Below are 17,448 nucleotides of genomic sequence, written 5' to 3'. Positions count from 1 at the left end.
TACCCCATGTTCGGCCTCACCTGCAACCTGTACAACTGCAACATAACTTCCCAATGTCTTTACTCAATGCCCTGACTGACGAAGGTCAGTGTGTCAAAGCCTTCTTCACTGTCCTGTCTACCTGTGCCTCCACTTTCAGAGAACCGTGTACCTGAACTCCAAGGTCCCTCCATTCCATTACACTGCTTAAGGCCCTACCATTCACCATGCAACTCCCGCCTTGATTTGACTTTCCAAAATGCAAGAACTCACATTTATCAACATTAAATTTCATTTCCCATTTCTCAGCCCACTACGACTGAGTTACAGAGTCATAGAGCTATAATACCCTTTGGTCCAAATCGTCCATGCCGACCAGTTATCCCAAATAAATCTAGTCCCATTTGCCAGCATTTGGCCCATATCCCTTAACTCATCCTATTCATGTACCCATCCAGATGCTTTTTAAATGTTCTAGCCTCCACAACTTCCTCTGGCAGTTGACACCATACACGTAACACCCTCTGCGTGAAAAAAACTGCCCCTTAGGTTCTTTTTAGATCTTTCTCCTCTGACCTTAAACCTATGCCCTCTAGTTTTGGACTCCCCCAATCCTGGGGAAAAGATCTTGCCTATTTACACTAGCCATGCCCCTCGTGATTTTGTAAACATCTATAAGGTCACCTCTCAGCCTCTGACGCTCCAGGTAAAACAAAGTCTACGTTTATTCAGCCCTTCCCCATAGCTCAAATCCTCCAACCCTGGCAACATCCTTGTAAATCTTTTCTGATCCCTTTCAAATTTCACAACATTCTTCCTATAGCATGGAGACCTGAACTGCATGCAGTATAGGAGAAAGTGAGGACTGCAGATATTGGAGATTAGAGTCGAAAAGTGTGGTGCTGGAAAAGCAGCATCCCAGGAGCGGGAGAGTCGATGTTTCGGGCATAAGCCCTTCATCACGAATTATGCCTGAAACATCAATTCTCCTGCTCCTTGGACAATGCCTGACCTGCTGTGCTTTTCTAGTGCCACACTTTGACTCTGCATGCAGTATTCCAAATGACCTCCTTACTCCTATCCCCAATGGACTGACCAAAAGCCTTCTTCACTATCCAGTGTGGCATAGAGAGGCAAAATACAGTGAATGCTGGAGTTCTGAAATAAAAAGCGATAGTATTGGAAAAACTCAGCAGATCCGGCAGCATCTGTGGAGAGAAACAAAGTTGACAGCTTGAACAGAAAAGAAAAACGAAGAGTCATAGTGGACTTGAAACATTAACTTTGTTTCTATCTTCATCAATGACTGTCAGACCTGCTGAGTTTCTCCAGCACTTTCTGCTTTTATTACTGAGTTATGACAACTGGCTTATGCACAGCAGCATCACTGAAACTGATGTTAAGTTAGCTTGCATTTTGACCTGTAAAAATATTCTGTATTCTTCTGTACCAGTTCCTCCCTCTGCCATTCTTTCTCGCTCTTCTTCATCCAACTGTTGCGCAATTGTAGAGAGGTCTATAGGGCTGAAGTACTCTCCCTGCAACAAATTGTTGAGGCAATGCTGAGCACAAAGGGATCCTTCTTGCTGTGGAATCAAGCAGAGTAAAGTTCAGCAAACTTTCATATGAACTGCAGCTTCAGATCTCCTGCACTATGGTGTACTTCAGTCAATACTGCACAAAAATACTCAATTCTTTCGTGATTAGGAAACCAATCTACATTGTTTAAAATTTGAAAATAAAACTAAAAATGCATGTTGTAATTCATGTTTCTTATCAATTGGAACTAAAGTTCAACTCTCAGACAGGTTTACATTTTCCATACACTAAGTCTAACTTTCATGCACAAAGCATCTGGAATAGCAAACTTCAAGGTAAACAATGACTCATTATACTATTAGGTGTGTGCAAGGAATAGTATAGGATCCGAACATCATAAACTCAATCACTACAGGGATTGTATCATCATGAGTTCAATCAGCATAGTGGCAATGTGGCTGGATTAATATTCCAGAGGCCCAGGCTAGTGTTCAAGAGACACAACTTTGAATGCCAACCGTGGCAGCAGGTGGAATTACATTTTTTTAATGAGTAAACAAATCTGGAATATAATATAGTCTCGTGACTATATTATATAATATAATTTCTATGAGTTGCCATCTATTACCAGTCTGGTGTAAATGTGATTCCAGACTCTCAACACGGGGATTGATTCCTACTTACCTCCTGAACTGGCCAAACAAGCCATGCAGTTGCATTATAGAAGAGTAGAAAAAATACTGGATGGACTGCCTGGCATTGAAAGTAACAGACACATACTCTAGCTAATCGTCCCTGCAAATAACTTCCCATTAATATCAGTAGGATTTTTCCAAAAATTGGGACAAACCACTGGTCAAGTAAAAGCCCACTATAGTCAAATGAAACATACAGTGTGGTTAGTTTCTCAGACACCATCATCCCTAGGTTGGCCTGTCACTCAGAAGACCAGGTAAACCATTCTACCATTACTATCAAGCCATAGGAGGCTCCACAACTAACGCCATCCGTAACAATGAGGGAGCCCAGTACATCAGTGCAAAGTTAAGGCTGAAACATTTGAAATAATCTGGATGACACATCTTGCCCTTCTCTGGAGATCCCCAACTTTACAGTTGCCAGTCTTCAGTCAATTCAATTCACTCCACGAGATTTTGGAGATCTGTCGCTCAGGTTGTCAGTTTGCTTACTGTCCTCCCAATTAAGAAATAAAACACTGCAACATTTCCAGAATCTGGAGAAAATACTAAAGAAAAAATGAAAGACAAAAAAAATTGTTCCATCCAAACAACTTCTATGCAGAATAGGGCCATCACATCATAGGAAACCATGACCTTGATGTCCTCTATCTTGGTGTCTTTGATGATGTTAAGGAATTCCTGTATGGAGTGGGTAGAGTCTTCCGCCGGGTATTATAGTTTCCATTGCAGTTCCTTTGCTAGTCTGTATGCCCGCGTGTCTCAGGAAACACAATGTGTCAAATACAAACCACCTCTCAACACCCACAAGCCAGGAGACTAGCAAAACAGAATGGCCGCAGAATGCTATGAGAAATGATAAACGATGCCCACAATTGACTCCACAAATACGAATGAGAAATTTCGCGCCAAGAAACTCTGTACACTAACGCAACCAACCACAAATGGACAACTGCACTAGAACGAGCCATCAGCATGAAACAACAGAGATCAGGACAAAGAAAAGACTAGCCTTACAAGGAAAACTAACCAAGCTCAAATATAGCAATGAAATGGACAAATCAGAGAACTGGATAAAGAACCTGTCTGACCGGCCATTTACAGACACTGAAAAAGCCGTCCTAGTACAAGTGATGAACTACAATGACAGGGACCCGGACAAAAAGGACTTCCGAGCAGCACTGGAATCCACGCTAAAAGACAACAGACTCAAAGAAACCCAGCAGGCCATCAGACAGACAGGAGCACTAACACTAAGCAGAAAGAAAGAAGGGAATACTCTAAACACACTTGAAAGAAAAGTCCTGGAAGGACTCCGAAAAGACAGAAATATTGTAATCCTAACTGTGGACAAAAGGCATATGACATGGTTCTGAAAAAACACTATATTGAAAAAGCTAACACATTACTAACCGACACCTACCAACAGGTGGCAATGGATCCAACTCCACAGCAAGAAAACCACATTACAGCAAACCTGAGGAAACTACACAAGAACAGGTGAAATTAACAAGACAGGCTTCAAAGAATGAAACCAGAAGGGTCCAACACACTCTGTTTCTACAGATTACCAAAGGTACACAAATAAGGTGACCCCCTCCGATCCAAAGTCTCACTTCCTGGCACACTGACATACAGGCTAGCAAAGGAACTTCAACGAAAACTAAAACACATAGTAGAAGAGTCGAGAAGTGTGGCAATGGAAAAGCACAGCAGGTCAGGCAGCATCCAAGAATATGTGGGGAGTTTCTGGACCAAAGACGACAAGATGGTGTCAAGATAGGAGGAAATAAGTTTGATGGGACAGTAACAGGTGGAGACGATGGGTTGACCAGGGCAGTTAGGTTTGTGGATTTTGGGTAAGAGAACCAGGCAGTGCAGGGTTCTGGGACTGAAGTTGGAGGTTGTGGATGAGAGATTCCATGAGGTGTTGAGATTGTAGGATGGTCAGGGAGATGATGATTTGGTGATGGGAGGTAAGCTCACGGTCCAAGGGTCAGTAGGAGGTGGTGCTCATTAGTTGGCACCTGGCTTCAGCGGTGTAGGGGTTGGTGCACCAAATTACCTCTGCACTCCCCCTTGTCCGCTGGTTTAATGGTGAGGTTGGGATTGGAGTGGAGGGATGCGCTTTGAGAGGGTAGAAGACTCAACCCATTTCATCCACTCCACCCAGGAATTCCTCCTCATCAAAGACACCTAGGTAGAGGATGATGGGGTCATGGTTTCCTGTGATAATTCACATCAATAAACATCAATAAACAGTGGTCAAAGGAACACTGGCCTCACTGCTAAAGAAAGCAGGGATATAAACACCTGACAGTGTCAACTGCATCAGCAAGGACACCATCCTCAAACTCCTGGACCTGTGCCTCACAACCCACTTCACCATCAACGACAAGATATACAAAAGATTTCAATGGGACGCCTATAGGATCACCAATATCAGGTATTACAGCAGAAGCAGTTATGCAGAGGTTAGAACAAACAGCCCTTCTTTGGGTCCGCTACGTAGATAACACCTTTATCATCAGGATATATGACTAACGCAAACAATATCCCCAACAGTAGAAAATTCACCAAAGAGGAAGAGAACAATAACAGACTCCTCTTCCTGGACGTCATGGTAGACAAAAAGCCAATGGAGAACTGTGGACAAACGTTTACAGGAAAGCCACACATACTGACCAGATACTCAACTACAGAAACAGCCATCCCAACACTCTCAAACAGAGCTGCATCAGGACATGATTTAAACAAGCCACAATACACTGGAAGTGTGAGAAGCTGAGGAGAAACACTATACAACATACAGTATTCAGGAACAATGGTTACCTGATAAGTGCAGTCTGCCAATTCCTGAACAATGGATCTAAACAGGAAGACACAACATGCCCAGAGACTCTAAATCACCCTACCATACATCAAAGACATTTCAGAGATGACCACCAGACTACTCCGGCCCCTAGGCAAAAAACCTACTATCCCATTAAAAAACTACTTATGAATTTAAAGGACCCCATATTCACAGTCAGCAGTAAAACACCCTGTAAGAACTGCAACAAACATTACTTTGGACAGATGGACAGGAAACTAGCCATCAGGATACATGAGCACCAACTAGCAACCAAAAGACATGGCCAACTAGCAACCAAAAGACATGGCCAACTAGCACTAGTATCCATACACACAGACGAAGAGGGACACCGGTTTAACTGGGGACAATGCATCCATCCTGGGACAGGCCAAACAAAGACAAAGCTCGGGAATTCCTAGAGGCCTGGCATTCAAACTGGAACTCCATTAACAAACATATAGACGTACCTTTTAAAAAACAAAACTGGAAACAATACCACCTACCACAACAAACCAAGACACAAATAGCAAGTGAGACAGAACATCAACGCTTCACCTGAGGCTCACTCCTGATGTTATCTAGCATGGTGACAAAATGTCTGAGAACAAACGCACCAGCTCAATGAGCAAACTTACAACCTCACTCCACATGAAATCAAGAAACAAATGGAGACACTAGATACTGCAAAGGCTATGGGTCCTGACGACATTCTGGCAATAGCCCTGAATACTTGCCATGCCTCCAGCCAAACTGCTCCAATACAGTTACTGCCATCTGTGAAAAAATTCCTGGTATGTCCTGTACACAAAGACATATCTAACCCAGCCAATTACCACTCCCACAGTCTACTTTCAATCATTAGCAACATGATGTGAGGGGTCATCAGCAGGGTTAATAAACAGCACTTACTCAGTAATAATCAGCTTATTAACACTCAGTTTGAGTCTGCCAAATCTAGTTACCTCATGACCTCAGTGGAGCCTCAGTTTAAACACGATCCAAAAGAGCTGAAGTGTGGAAGTAAGGAGAGCGCGATTGTCCTTGACATCAAGGTCGAATTTGACTGATGGCGTAAAGGAGTTGAAGCAAAACTGGAGTCACAGGACCTCAGCTCCACCTCACTTCATCTCTGCAAGTGTGTCATAGGCACAACCATGTTCAGCTTCATCAAAGACCATTCCTCTGTTTTAAGGTCAGAAGTGGGGATGTTTGCTGAAGATTGCAAAATGTTCAGAACCATTTGCAACTCCTCAGATACTGAAGCAGGTTATGATTTTAATTTAGGAAAATCTGGAGAATATCCAGGTTTAGGCTCACAAGTGTGCTGTACAGCTCCATGACTCTAAGTGCCAAAGAACATTTGTGCCACACAAGTGCAAGGCCAACGATCATCTCCAATGAGTGTATCTAACCATCACCCTTGACATTCAATGTTAGTACCATCAGCAAATCCCTGATATCAACATCCTAGAGCTTACCATTTACCAGAAACTGCACTGGACTAACAATATACATACAGTGGCCTCAGAGGTCAAAGGCTAGGCTTTCGCAAGTCACTCATTTCCTGGACTTCCTGAAGCTTATTTACCATCAGCAAGGCATAAGTCAGGGGTGTGATAGAATATTCCCCACTTGCCTAGATGAGTGCCGCTCCAACAATACTCAAGAAGCTTAACACCATCCAGGACAAAGCAGCCTGTATGATTGGCACCACATCCACAAACATTCACTCATTTCAACACTCAGTAGCAGTGTGTACCACCTACAAAATGCATTGTGGAAATTCAGCAAGCCTCCTTAGACAGCACCTTTCAAATGCATCACCACTGCCATCTAGATCAATGATCTCCAACCTTCTTAAGCACTTTTTAAATTTAAATTTAAGTGCAATCCAGGAGCAACCCCAAAGAAAATACAAGTTATTTTTAGTGCTGTACAAATCTAAAACAAAAAATATTCAATTATTCATTTTATCCTCTGCTCACCAAGTCTCAATGCACCACCGCTGAATGTACATTATCTGCCATTGAGCTCGAGACTTGTTGTAGCTTGAGGCTGCTAATCACATGCAGCACATCAAATGGGTTTTTGTGGCAGTTGTGATACTTGATTATCTTAATTTTGGAGAATGCTGCCTCACAGAGGTATATGGAGTCAAAATAAGCTTTTGCTTTAAAAGCACAGGATGACAAAGGTGGTTATTTTTCTCTGAGTCCTCAAAGATCACTGTTCCTTGATTTGACTTTCAATTCAAGATCATTTTGTATAGTAATGACCTCCATATCAACTCCACTGCCTTATAAATCAAACTCCTGGTGGAATCTGGTTGCCAATTCACTAATATCTACTTGAAGGGATAGACTTGCAGACAAACACGATGATCTACTCCATCACACCTAATTCCTGAAATTGTCTGCTAACTTCCTCAGGTCTGCATAGATGTTGTTTGGATGGAAGCATTTTTATTTTATCTTTAGTATCTTTTCCAGGCCCTGGAAGTGTTGCAGTGTTTTGTTTTTTGAATGGGAGGGCAACAGACCCAGTTTCACTTTGAACACATTCACAACGCTGATCATATGTGTACGTCCCTACCCCTCCCCTGCATGTGATAGCTCAGCATTTGACAAATGCTGAAGTCAAGCAACTATGCATTGTTTGATAGCTACTGCATACTTCATTCCTTGCTTTAAGCAAATATAGATAATTTTAGGCATCAGATCTAAAAAAACATCTTTGCAGGACTTCTCTCCATTTAATTACCTAACAGCATGGAGGCTTAGTTCACTGTAAGCAGCATCAGGTTCACTGAGTAAGGATTTAAGCAAATGGTGCTGAAGGATTCTTGCTTGAATCAAGTTTACAAACTTAACAACTGCTATTACATGACAAATGTCCATAACGTTACTTGCCTTTGCTTGCTGGTGGATTATACAGCAGTTATTGACAAAGAGGAAATCAGGATCATTTCTGCAAAATGCAACAAAACTTGCATTTGTATCAAGCATGGCTGGTGCATCATCAGTTGGGCTGTAAATCAATTTTTTGATTGTAATCTTTTTCTCAAGAACGTAACCTTTGAATTGGTGGTAGACATCCACATCCTTTGCTTTCTCTTTCAAGCGCAAAAGGGCAAGCAGATTTACTTAGTTATAATGTCCTTAAAAATCACATCCACCAAAACAAATCAGCTGGGCTGTTTTGGTCACATTGACTGATTCAAACTGCAGTAAGATGCGTTCATATTCCTTTAGTTCTTTCTCTTGTTGCTGAAAGACATCTTTGGACAAAGATTCAACTTGTTATGCTACTGTGGAAGCACCAAGTGACATGCTCCAGATTGCCACTATTATTTGATTTTAAAAGTCTTTGAATAAAGAGTCAGTGGTCACAGTCATTGCTTGTTTGCTAACTCACCATCTGTGAATGATTTCTTGTGTTTTGCCAGAAGATGGCAAAGGTGAAATACAACAGTGCTTCTTTGCAGGCTTTATCTTTTGCTGGTTTAGAATAAACTTATGGTTGAACTTTCAAGCAGACTTCAACTTTCTTTGTCAAAAGCAGCCCATTCAAGGGAAAACTGTCATGGAATTTACTGTGCATTATTGTCTGGCATTGATCCAAATTTTCCATAATATTTAACAATTTACTTCAGTAACATATAAAGCAAATGCTCTCATATTTTACAGTTATTAACAAATTCCTTTTCCCATTCTGCATGAAAATTGCATGTTTTTTTGGTTTCTTTCTAGAAAAGAATCTGGGCTGGGTTGGCAATGTTGATGGATTCATCAAATTGCCCTAACAAGCATTCATGGTCCTTCAGGTTCGGTAGAGGTTATTCATTCATCATTATTGCTTCATCATGTAGTTCATGTACTCACTCTGCGGCTGGTTATGTTGCAGGTCAGCATCTGGAACATCCAGAACTTTTTTGGGTGCTTTCGAGTGTGGAAACATGGAAGGTCACTTCTGTAGTTGCGATTAGTTTCCAGGTTACCTGATCAGGGCAACTATGGATGGGCAGTAAATTTTATTACATCCACTGATGCCTGTGAGTGATTTTAAAAAGTGCTACATCTGTATACAGGAGAGAAGAAGTGGACTTTGTAGTCCCCTACATTGACTCTGGAGCACATGACGTCTCATGATATCTTCCTGCTGATTACCAGTGCCTCTTAACACCCTTCATTAACTCATGTATCAGTACACTCCTGTGTTGAACAGCACTTGGAAGAAACACAGTGACCAGTGAACAAAACATAGTCTTTGTGGGGAACTTCAATGTCCATCGCCAATAGTGGCTCAATATCACGTCAAATATCTGCCAGACTGGGCCTGAATCTTAAATCTTAAGAGCAAGCTTACTTCATCTCATCCTCAACAATCCACTGTCACAGATATATCAGTTTATGCAATTTACACCAGGAGGATATCTTTAATCATATAGAATATAGAACGTTACAGCTGTTATGACATTAACAGCATGCTGAACAGGAAAACATCAGAACAGGTCTAGCAGCTCAAAACTGTGCATTCATAAACTGCTGTGGACCACTGATGACAGCAGAATTGCACTCAATCACATGGCCCAGGTCATCTCACAAATGACCTTGGTTCAATGAGGCATTCAGGTAACCATTGCAGAAAGAGCACTCGGTGTTGTATACTAAAAATAAAGTGTCAAGTCTGTTAAAGCTATAGCACAAGAGTGCATGCAAAATAAACTGAGAAAACAGCATATTATTAATAGAATTAAGCTCTACAGGCTTGCCACATCCAATTGAGAGTAATGATGGATAATTAAACAACTAAACAGGAGGTGGAGACTTCACAAATATTCCCACCCTCAATGATGGGGTGACCCAGTATGTTGGTACAAAAGGCAAGGCTGAAGGATTTGCAATCATCTTCAACCGGAAGTGTTGGCCATCTTGGCCAACTGCTGACATCAACAGAATCACAAATGTCAATCTGCAGATAATTTGATTCGCTCCACATGGTATCAAGAATTGGCTGAATACACTGAATACAGTCAGCATATAGGTGCTGGCAATATCCTAGCGGTAATACTGAAGTCAAGAAACAAAGTTGGGTTGGGGGGTGGCAACTGTACTTGATGTCAGAACTGGCATCTGACAGAGTGTGGCATCAAAAAGTAGAAGCAAAACTGAAGTCAATGGAAATCAGGAGATAAACGTTCCACTGATTAGAGACACACCAAGCACAAAGCAAGATGGCGGCAGTTGAAGGTGGTCAATCATCTTGGTCCCAGCCTATTGCTGCAAGTGATCCTCAGGGTAGTGCCCTAGGCTCAACCATCTAGTATGCCACTGACCTTTCCTCCTTAAGGAAAAAAGTGAGGACATCACTAATGACTGCACAGTGTCCTTATGACTCCTTAGATGCTGAAGCAGTTCAGGCTGCATACGAAAAGAACCTGATGAAATTCAAACATTGCCTAAGTGGTAAGTAATATTAACAGCAGGCAGGTATCAGACAATTAGAACCTCCAACAAGAGAGAATCTAAACAAGATTTAGTTCCCTCACAAATTTCTTGGTGCCTTTCCTGAACTTAATCACACATACCAATGTACAGTTGCACAAATCCCGGCAGGCTCTCGTAAGTTGTCAAATGGCTATTCTTCCTGTTCAAGGCTAAAATGTCATAGTTGGTCACTATTCATTAAGGTCAACATTACTGCACAGGCTAAGCATGATCCTCCACTGACTGGATCTTTCTTTGAGACAAAGTGCAATTGTAGCCCGCCTATGTAAAAAGTTAGATACATGCATGATATGTGCTTATGTTATATGAGCCCATATTATTCTGTAATTACTTGGTATCACACCATAGATCTCTATTTCTGGAGTTTAGAAGACGGAGTGATTTGATAGACGTTCAATACTTCTGAATTGTTTTGACAGGGTGGATGTGAAAAGAATGCTTACTCTTATGAGAATGCAGAACAAAAGGACACTTTTGAAATTATTGGTTGCCTTTTCAGAATAGAGATGAGAATTGTTCTTTTCTCAGAGCGTTGTGTGACTTTTCAACTCGGCTTCACAAGGTAGAATCATTGAGTATTTGTAAGGCAGAGGTAAATCGATTCATGTTGGGCAAGGGAACAGAAAGGCTTTCAGGGGCAAATGATTGTGTGGAGTTCAGGGGACAAACAGATCAACCAAAATCTATTGAACAAAGGAGACAGCTTAAAGGGTTGAATGGCCTACTTCTGAGAAGTTGTATTTAACAAAGACATAAGTATGTATTTGAATCTAAGGAGGATGCTCAATATTTTAGCATGTCGAGCTAAAGATGGAGCAGTTATTTTAGTTTTTTGCATTGAAGTTTAAGTGTATGACAGCCTTAGGAATAAGCTATCAGAGTTCTAGTTTAATAAATAACTTCCCAACTGACAACTTACCAAGCTGTTAGATACTGAAATGAATATTACGTGTGATGTTTGGGTACTGTACCAGGAGTGATATGTTGAGAACTGTACCAGGAGTGTTCTGGGCATGAAATAAAGGCAGCTTTGTTTTTTTTTAAACTTAAAGGAATTTTTGGGATTAATGGGGTTCTAATGTGTTTAGAACCTTTGAATTTGTACTATAAATAGATAGTTTGGATTTCTACTTTATCGTTATTTCTTTTGCAATAAACTTCAGTTTGGTCACAGAAGCAAAATCTTCAGCCTTATTTGCTCATGTCTCAGTGAGAGACCACTTTTCTAAAGCCAAAACAAATAAAATTATGATCTATCAAGCCTGGTTCCTGTCTGGCATCTGACTTGTCCAGTAATCATATTGGTTCATTACATAAAATAAAGCTAGCACAAAGCTATCATTACCTGTCATTAAAAACCCATCTGGTTCACTCACATCCTTTATGGTAGGAAATCTATCCTCCTTACCCAGTCTGGCCTACATGTGGCTCTAGACCTAAACAACGTGGTTGATTTTTAATTGCTCTCTGACATGGCTGACCAAACCATTCCATTTAAGGACAATTAGGAATGAGCAAAAAATGCTGATCACATGAAATAATAAAAGAGAAAAGGAGAATCTGGACAAAGTAATTAAGGAAAAATTTCTCCTCAGTTGAAGTTTTGAAAATAAGGCAGCACAGATCTAAGATAACTGGTAAAAAGCATGAGAAGCTTTTTCCTGTAGGTGGGGATCTGGAATGCGTTGCTCAAGATTTTACTGGAGGCACGTTCAATTGATCTATTCAAGAATAAAATGAGTTATTGTCTGAAAAGGAGGAATGTATTTAGGTTACAGGGAGAAAGTGGGTGGTGGCAATAAGGGCAGAATAGATGATTCTGTGAAGTTTAACAAATTTGTTATTGAACATTATTAAGTTGCTTCTATCACCCTTTAAGTGCATTCCAACTTTGAACAAATTGCTGCATAAAACATTCTCTTTAATTTTCCTTTTTTTTCAAATTATCTTTTGTTTTTGATTATTTTGTCACCTCAATTAGCTTTGAAAGGAAAAGCTTGTACATCCAATGAAATTTCTATTCTCCCACTCCAAATGAAATAGTCAAAAATAGATTAGCAATAAATTTTAAAAGCCTCTTTTCTCTAATCTGTGTTCAGAACAGTAACATGAAGTACAAGAAATTTAGTTCAATCATTTCTATAACAATGTTCAAACGCATATCAAATATATACACATCAAAGAAAAATCCAAATGAAATTTTGGAAATTTCTTAGCAGATTGGACAGCTACAACAGTATCATCTCATGAATGGCAGCAGACAAAGCAGGAAATATAGGTCAGTTAGCCTACCATGTCACTGGGGAAATGTTTGAATCCATGATTAAGGAGGTAGTAATTGGATATTTGGAAAACATAATACAATCAGAAAACCATAATATTATCAATATGCTTGTGTAGAAAGTAAACAATTTAAAACGTATTTACTGTGTTATACAGTTCTCTGAGCATGTTACAAGCAAAGTGGATAAAGAGTGGACAATTAGTCAGCTAAGCTTACATTCCTGAATGAACAAAAAGTAGTATCTTTGAATATTCTAAACATAATTCAGTAAAGTGAAACATAAGTACTGCATAAGTTAGAAGCACATGGTGCTTGAGATTATATTAGTTTGAATGAAGAATTGGTTGCCTAACACAAACGAGAGAATCAGAATAAGTGGGTAATTTGCAACTTAGCATACTGCAACCAGTGAAGTCCCACAGGGATCAGTGCTCGACCTCATCTATTTATTTTATATGTATCAATGATCTGAATGAAAGTAGTAAGCGTATTGTAGCCAAATTTCATTACAATACAAAAATAAGAAAGAAAGTACTTTGTGAAGTGGATATGATCTGATATTGGGTGGGGGAGCAGTTACAGAAGAGAAACAATGGATTTCCCCACTTAAAACAGATGAGGAATTTCTTCTCGAGCAGTGTCATTAATATTTGGAGTTCTGTTTCACTTGTGATTTGGAGGTGTCGGTGTTGCACTAGGGTGTACAAAGTTAAAAATCTCACAACACCAGGTTATAGTCCAACATGTTTATTTGGAAGCACTAGCTTTTGGAACGCTGCAACCATCTGATGAAGGAACAGCGCTCTGAAAACTAGTGCTTCCAAATAGACCTGTTGGACTATAACGTGGTGTTGTGCGATTTTAAAACTGTTCCACTTAGAACAGTTGAGACTAGGTCATTGAATATATTCCAGGCTGAGTTGGGCAGATGTGATCAACAACAGATTTAGTGGCTTCTGGGGAATGGGGTGGCATACAGCCTACTCCTACTTCTTATGTTGTTATACAGAATGAGAGAAAATGGGACTCACCAACAAGTACAACCATTAGTAAATAAATGTACATGAAGTTGTACAGTTCACACATACATAGGCAGCTCATCAGTTATATTGCTGTGCACAAGAGTCAGAATTATATAGGCCTTACATTACCAGGTATAAATTGTTTAATTTTAATGAGTTATTTACAGTATATATGAACTAAAAAAATACAAATAGCTGCATAATCAATGAAATTTACCACAATTTTAAGTTAGTAACATCCTGTGACATTTTACATTGAGTTAAGGTGAGTGCTGCCTTCAAAGGATATAAAGTTATATGAAGATAGATAATTGGATCAGGAAGCAGTTGAAATTTAGTCCCCATTTTAACTATATTATCTTTATTTTCATATTTTGATACTTCCAATATCCACAACTATGTGGGAAATGTATGCAAGTTGTCAGATTGTTATCACAACCGACATTTAACTATTCTGAGTATGTTCTCCCTATTCAATTTCCTATCAAAAAGAGATGAACCTCTATACATTAGTCACTGAACAATGATCATCCATATTGAAGTAAAACTGTAAAAACTGTAACTTTACCAAATATTGTCAGGCAGTTGACAAATTGTGCTCTTGTATCGTGCAAGAACAAGTTTTGCTCAACACTCAAATGATGCTCTATCATCTTTGAACCTCACAAAGTAATTAAAGGTGTTTTACACAAACCTTTTCTATAAATGCTTTATGGGAATAATCAGAAATAGTGATCAGAAACAGGACGTTAAAAACTGGTACAAACAATATATTTAAGATTATAACAAGCTGAAAAAGGTGTTGAGAATAGGAAAGGTGAAGGTTTGTGCTGGGTGGGTGAAGACACCCCAGTCAAGGTGAATGGGGGAGGTGAAAGCACTTCAGTCAGGGTGGGGGGGATGGGTAAAGGCACTTCAGTCAGGGTGGGTGGCAGTAGGTGAAGGTACCTCAGTCAAGGTGGGTGGGCATGGGTAAACATACCTCAGTCAAGATGGACGGGGGGGGGCACCTCAGTCAGGGTGGGGTGGGGTGGGTGGGTGCGAAGGCACCTCAGTCAGGGTGGGGTGGGGTGGGTGGGTGCGAAGGCACCTCAGTCAGGGTGGGGTGGGGTGGGTGGGTGCGAAGGCACCTCAGTCAGGGTGGGGTGGGGTGGGTGGGTGCGAAGGCACCTCAGTCAGGGTGGGGTGGGGTGGGTGGGTGCGAAGGCACCTCAGTCAGGGTGGGGTGGGGTGGGTGGGTGCGAAGGCACCTCAGTCAGGGTGGGGTGGGGTGGGTGGGTGCGAAGGCACCTCAGTCAGGGTGGGGTGGGGTGGGTGGGTGCGAAGGCACCTCAGTCAGGGTGGGGTGGGGTGGGTGGGTGCGAAGGCACCTCAGTCAGAGAGAAGAACACCTCCTCCCCTGTCTACACTGTTTCGGAAGCTCACAGCTCCCCTGCCCTACCCGAATCCATCCCCAGCCTTAGGGAGGGGGAGTGTGTGTATTTTGTTTTCTCCTTTGCAACACGACGTCGAACGCCACTGCGGCCGCTCCTCTCAGGGCCCGAACAGCCGCCACCTCGGCCATTTTAAACAGTAATTTCCGCATCAACTCACTTTCTCGTGAAATATCGCCTCCATGATGGACGATGGACCATCATCCTGTGCGGCGGACCGCCCCCCCCACGAGGGCGGGGTCAAAGCCAAGAACCAATCAACGGTCGGGACACACGCACGCGCACAGATAGACACAGCCGTACCTGCGACGTAAACAGTGAGCGGCGCTAGACCGGCCTGGCTTTGAGCCCTACACTCACCGGACTCACTTTTCCTCGGAAATCGATCAAATGATTGGGATTTTTAAGAAATCAATAGAGACCCGGGATTTCCCGAATCCCACTTGACGCAATTCTGCTGCCGGCGGAAATGTACAATTTGTTCCGTTCTGTCGTGCAGGACCAGACAGGAATGTTGTCGGAAGACGCCGTGTTGGTGTAAAATATGTGTAGCCAGTGTGAGGTTTACACGAGCTTGACGTGATCAGTCTCAAAACGAAAAAACAATAAATTGCAGATGCTGGAAATTAGACCCCCACCCCGCACAAAAACTGCTGGAGTTTCTCAGCACGTCAGGCAGCATGGTGAGGCATGAGAGATTAGAAATGTCACCTAATTGGCAATTCTATTAATTTGAACGACATGGTCAAATTGGGCTGAAGGGTGTGTTTCTGTACTGTATACCTTTCATTTGCCTGATCAACTTCAGGAATAAGGTTGCCTACGTGCATTGACAGAGTTGTAGAGGAAGCAGTTGGGGCCTTCTCTCTCTGAAATTTCATAGTGCAACTCTGGTGGCATTGGGAGATGTAGGCGAAAGTGAGGACTGCAGATGCCGAAGATCAGAATCAAGATTAGAGTGGTGCTGGAAAAGCACAGCAGGTTAGGTAGCATTCGAAGAGCAGGATGGAAGGCCTCTAATCATGGTTTCCAGTGTCTTATTACTGCAGTGACCTGGGCTTCTAGGATTTTTCGTTGTCACCAGGGTAACCCACAGCTGTACAATTACAAGGGCTGAATTGAAGGACAGTGGTTGGATTTGCACGTACCTGATTTTGCTGTTTGTAGACAGCCGTAGTTGTGGGTATGTTCGCTGAGGTGGGAAATTGATTTTGCACGTTTCGACCCCTTTCTAGGTGACATCCTCAGTACTTCGGAGCCTCCAGTGAAGCGCTGCAGTACTGTATCTTCTGGAATTTATTTGGTTTCATTCTTGCTGTGTCTGGTACCTGAGCTGCAAATCTTTCAACAAACCCTGTAGACAGCATAATTTTCCATTGCTCTTGCCTCGCCTTTAGATGCCAATGGTAAATGAGATTATGTTGCAATATTACATCCTCATGAAACCAACTATTTCCCATTCATTCAAAGGATGTGGGCATTTATTTCCCATCCTTCGATGCCTTGAGAAAGTGGAAGCAAGCTGACTTGTTTGGTTGCAGTACTTTTTTTTAGGTGGTCGCACAGCGCAATTAGGGAGAAAGTTCCAGAATTTTGACTCAGTGATACTTAAGGAGTGGCAATATGTTTCCAAGTTAGGGATACTTGCAGTTGATGGTTATCTGCTGGGTGGATGTTTGGAAGGTGCTGTCTAAACAGCCTTTTGAATTTTTTTGTGTACCTTCTACATACTTCACATTGCTACTATTGTGAATCAATATTTTAATACTGTTACCAGTCAGTTCACTGCTTTGCCCCAAATAATGTAAAACTTCTTGAGTACTGTTGGAGCTGCACCCATCCAAAGAAATGAAAAGTATTTTCCATTGCATTCCTGACTTGTGCTATGTGAGTGAGGTGGTGAGGTAAGTTACTCACTGCAGGATTCCCACCCTCTGTCTTCAGCTGTAGCCAATGTATTTGTAAAGATAGTTGAGTTTTGGTCAATGGTAACTCCCAGGATGTTGATAGTTGGGTATTCTGTGATAAAAATGACTTTAAATTACGGAGACATGGGTAGAACAGGGACAGGATTGGCTGTTGCAGGTCCCAGGGTTTAAATGTTTTAGTAGGGTCAGAGGTGGGGGTAAAAG

At 41.5% G+C, this 17,448-nt stretch overlaps 1 protein-coding gene across 5 annotated transcripts in view; it reads right to left on the bottom strand.

Moving 5' to 3' along the window:
* The window catches only part of atxn3 (ataxin 3), a 73,212-nt gene extending 57,630 nt beyond the window's left edge, over positions 1-15,582 (bottom strand). For 2 of the 5 annotated variants that reach the window (XM_043697216.1, XM_043697214.1), the window contains exons 1-2: positions 7,980-8,090; positions 1,401-1,565 (exon numbers count right to left, since the gene is read on the bottom strand). In XM_043697216.1, the coding sequence (XP_043553151.1) occupies positions 1,401-1,565; positions 7,980-8,075 (261 nt within the window). In that variant the 5' untranslated portion in view covers positions 8,076-8,090. Of the gene's footprint in view, positions 1-1,400; positions 1,566-7,979; positions 8,163-15,476 lie in introns of those variants that run through there. The other 3 variants (XM_043697215.1, XM_043697217.1, XM_043697218.1) reach the window with 3 other exon arrangements.
* Positions 15,583-17,448: the final 1,866 nt, after the last annotated feature.

The sequence above is a fragment of the Chiloscyllium plagiosum genome, chromosome 10 (assembly GCF_004010195.1).
Source record: "Chiloscyllium plagiosum isolate BGI_BamShark_2017 chromosome 10, ASM401019v2, whole genome shotgun sequence".
Classification (NCBI taxonomy): Eukaryota; Metazoa; Chordata; class Chondrichthyes; order Orectolobiformes; family Hemiscylliidae; genus Chiloscyllium; species Chiloscyllium plagiosum.
This window is presented reverse-complemented; position numbering and strand designations above follow the sequence as displayed.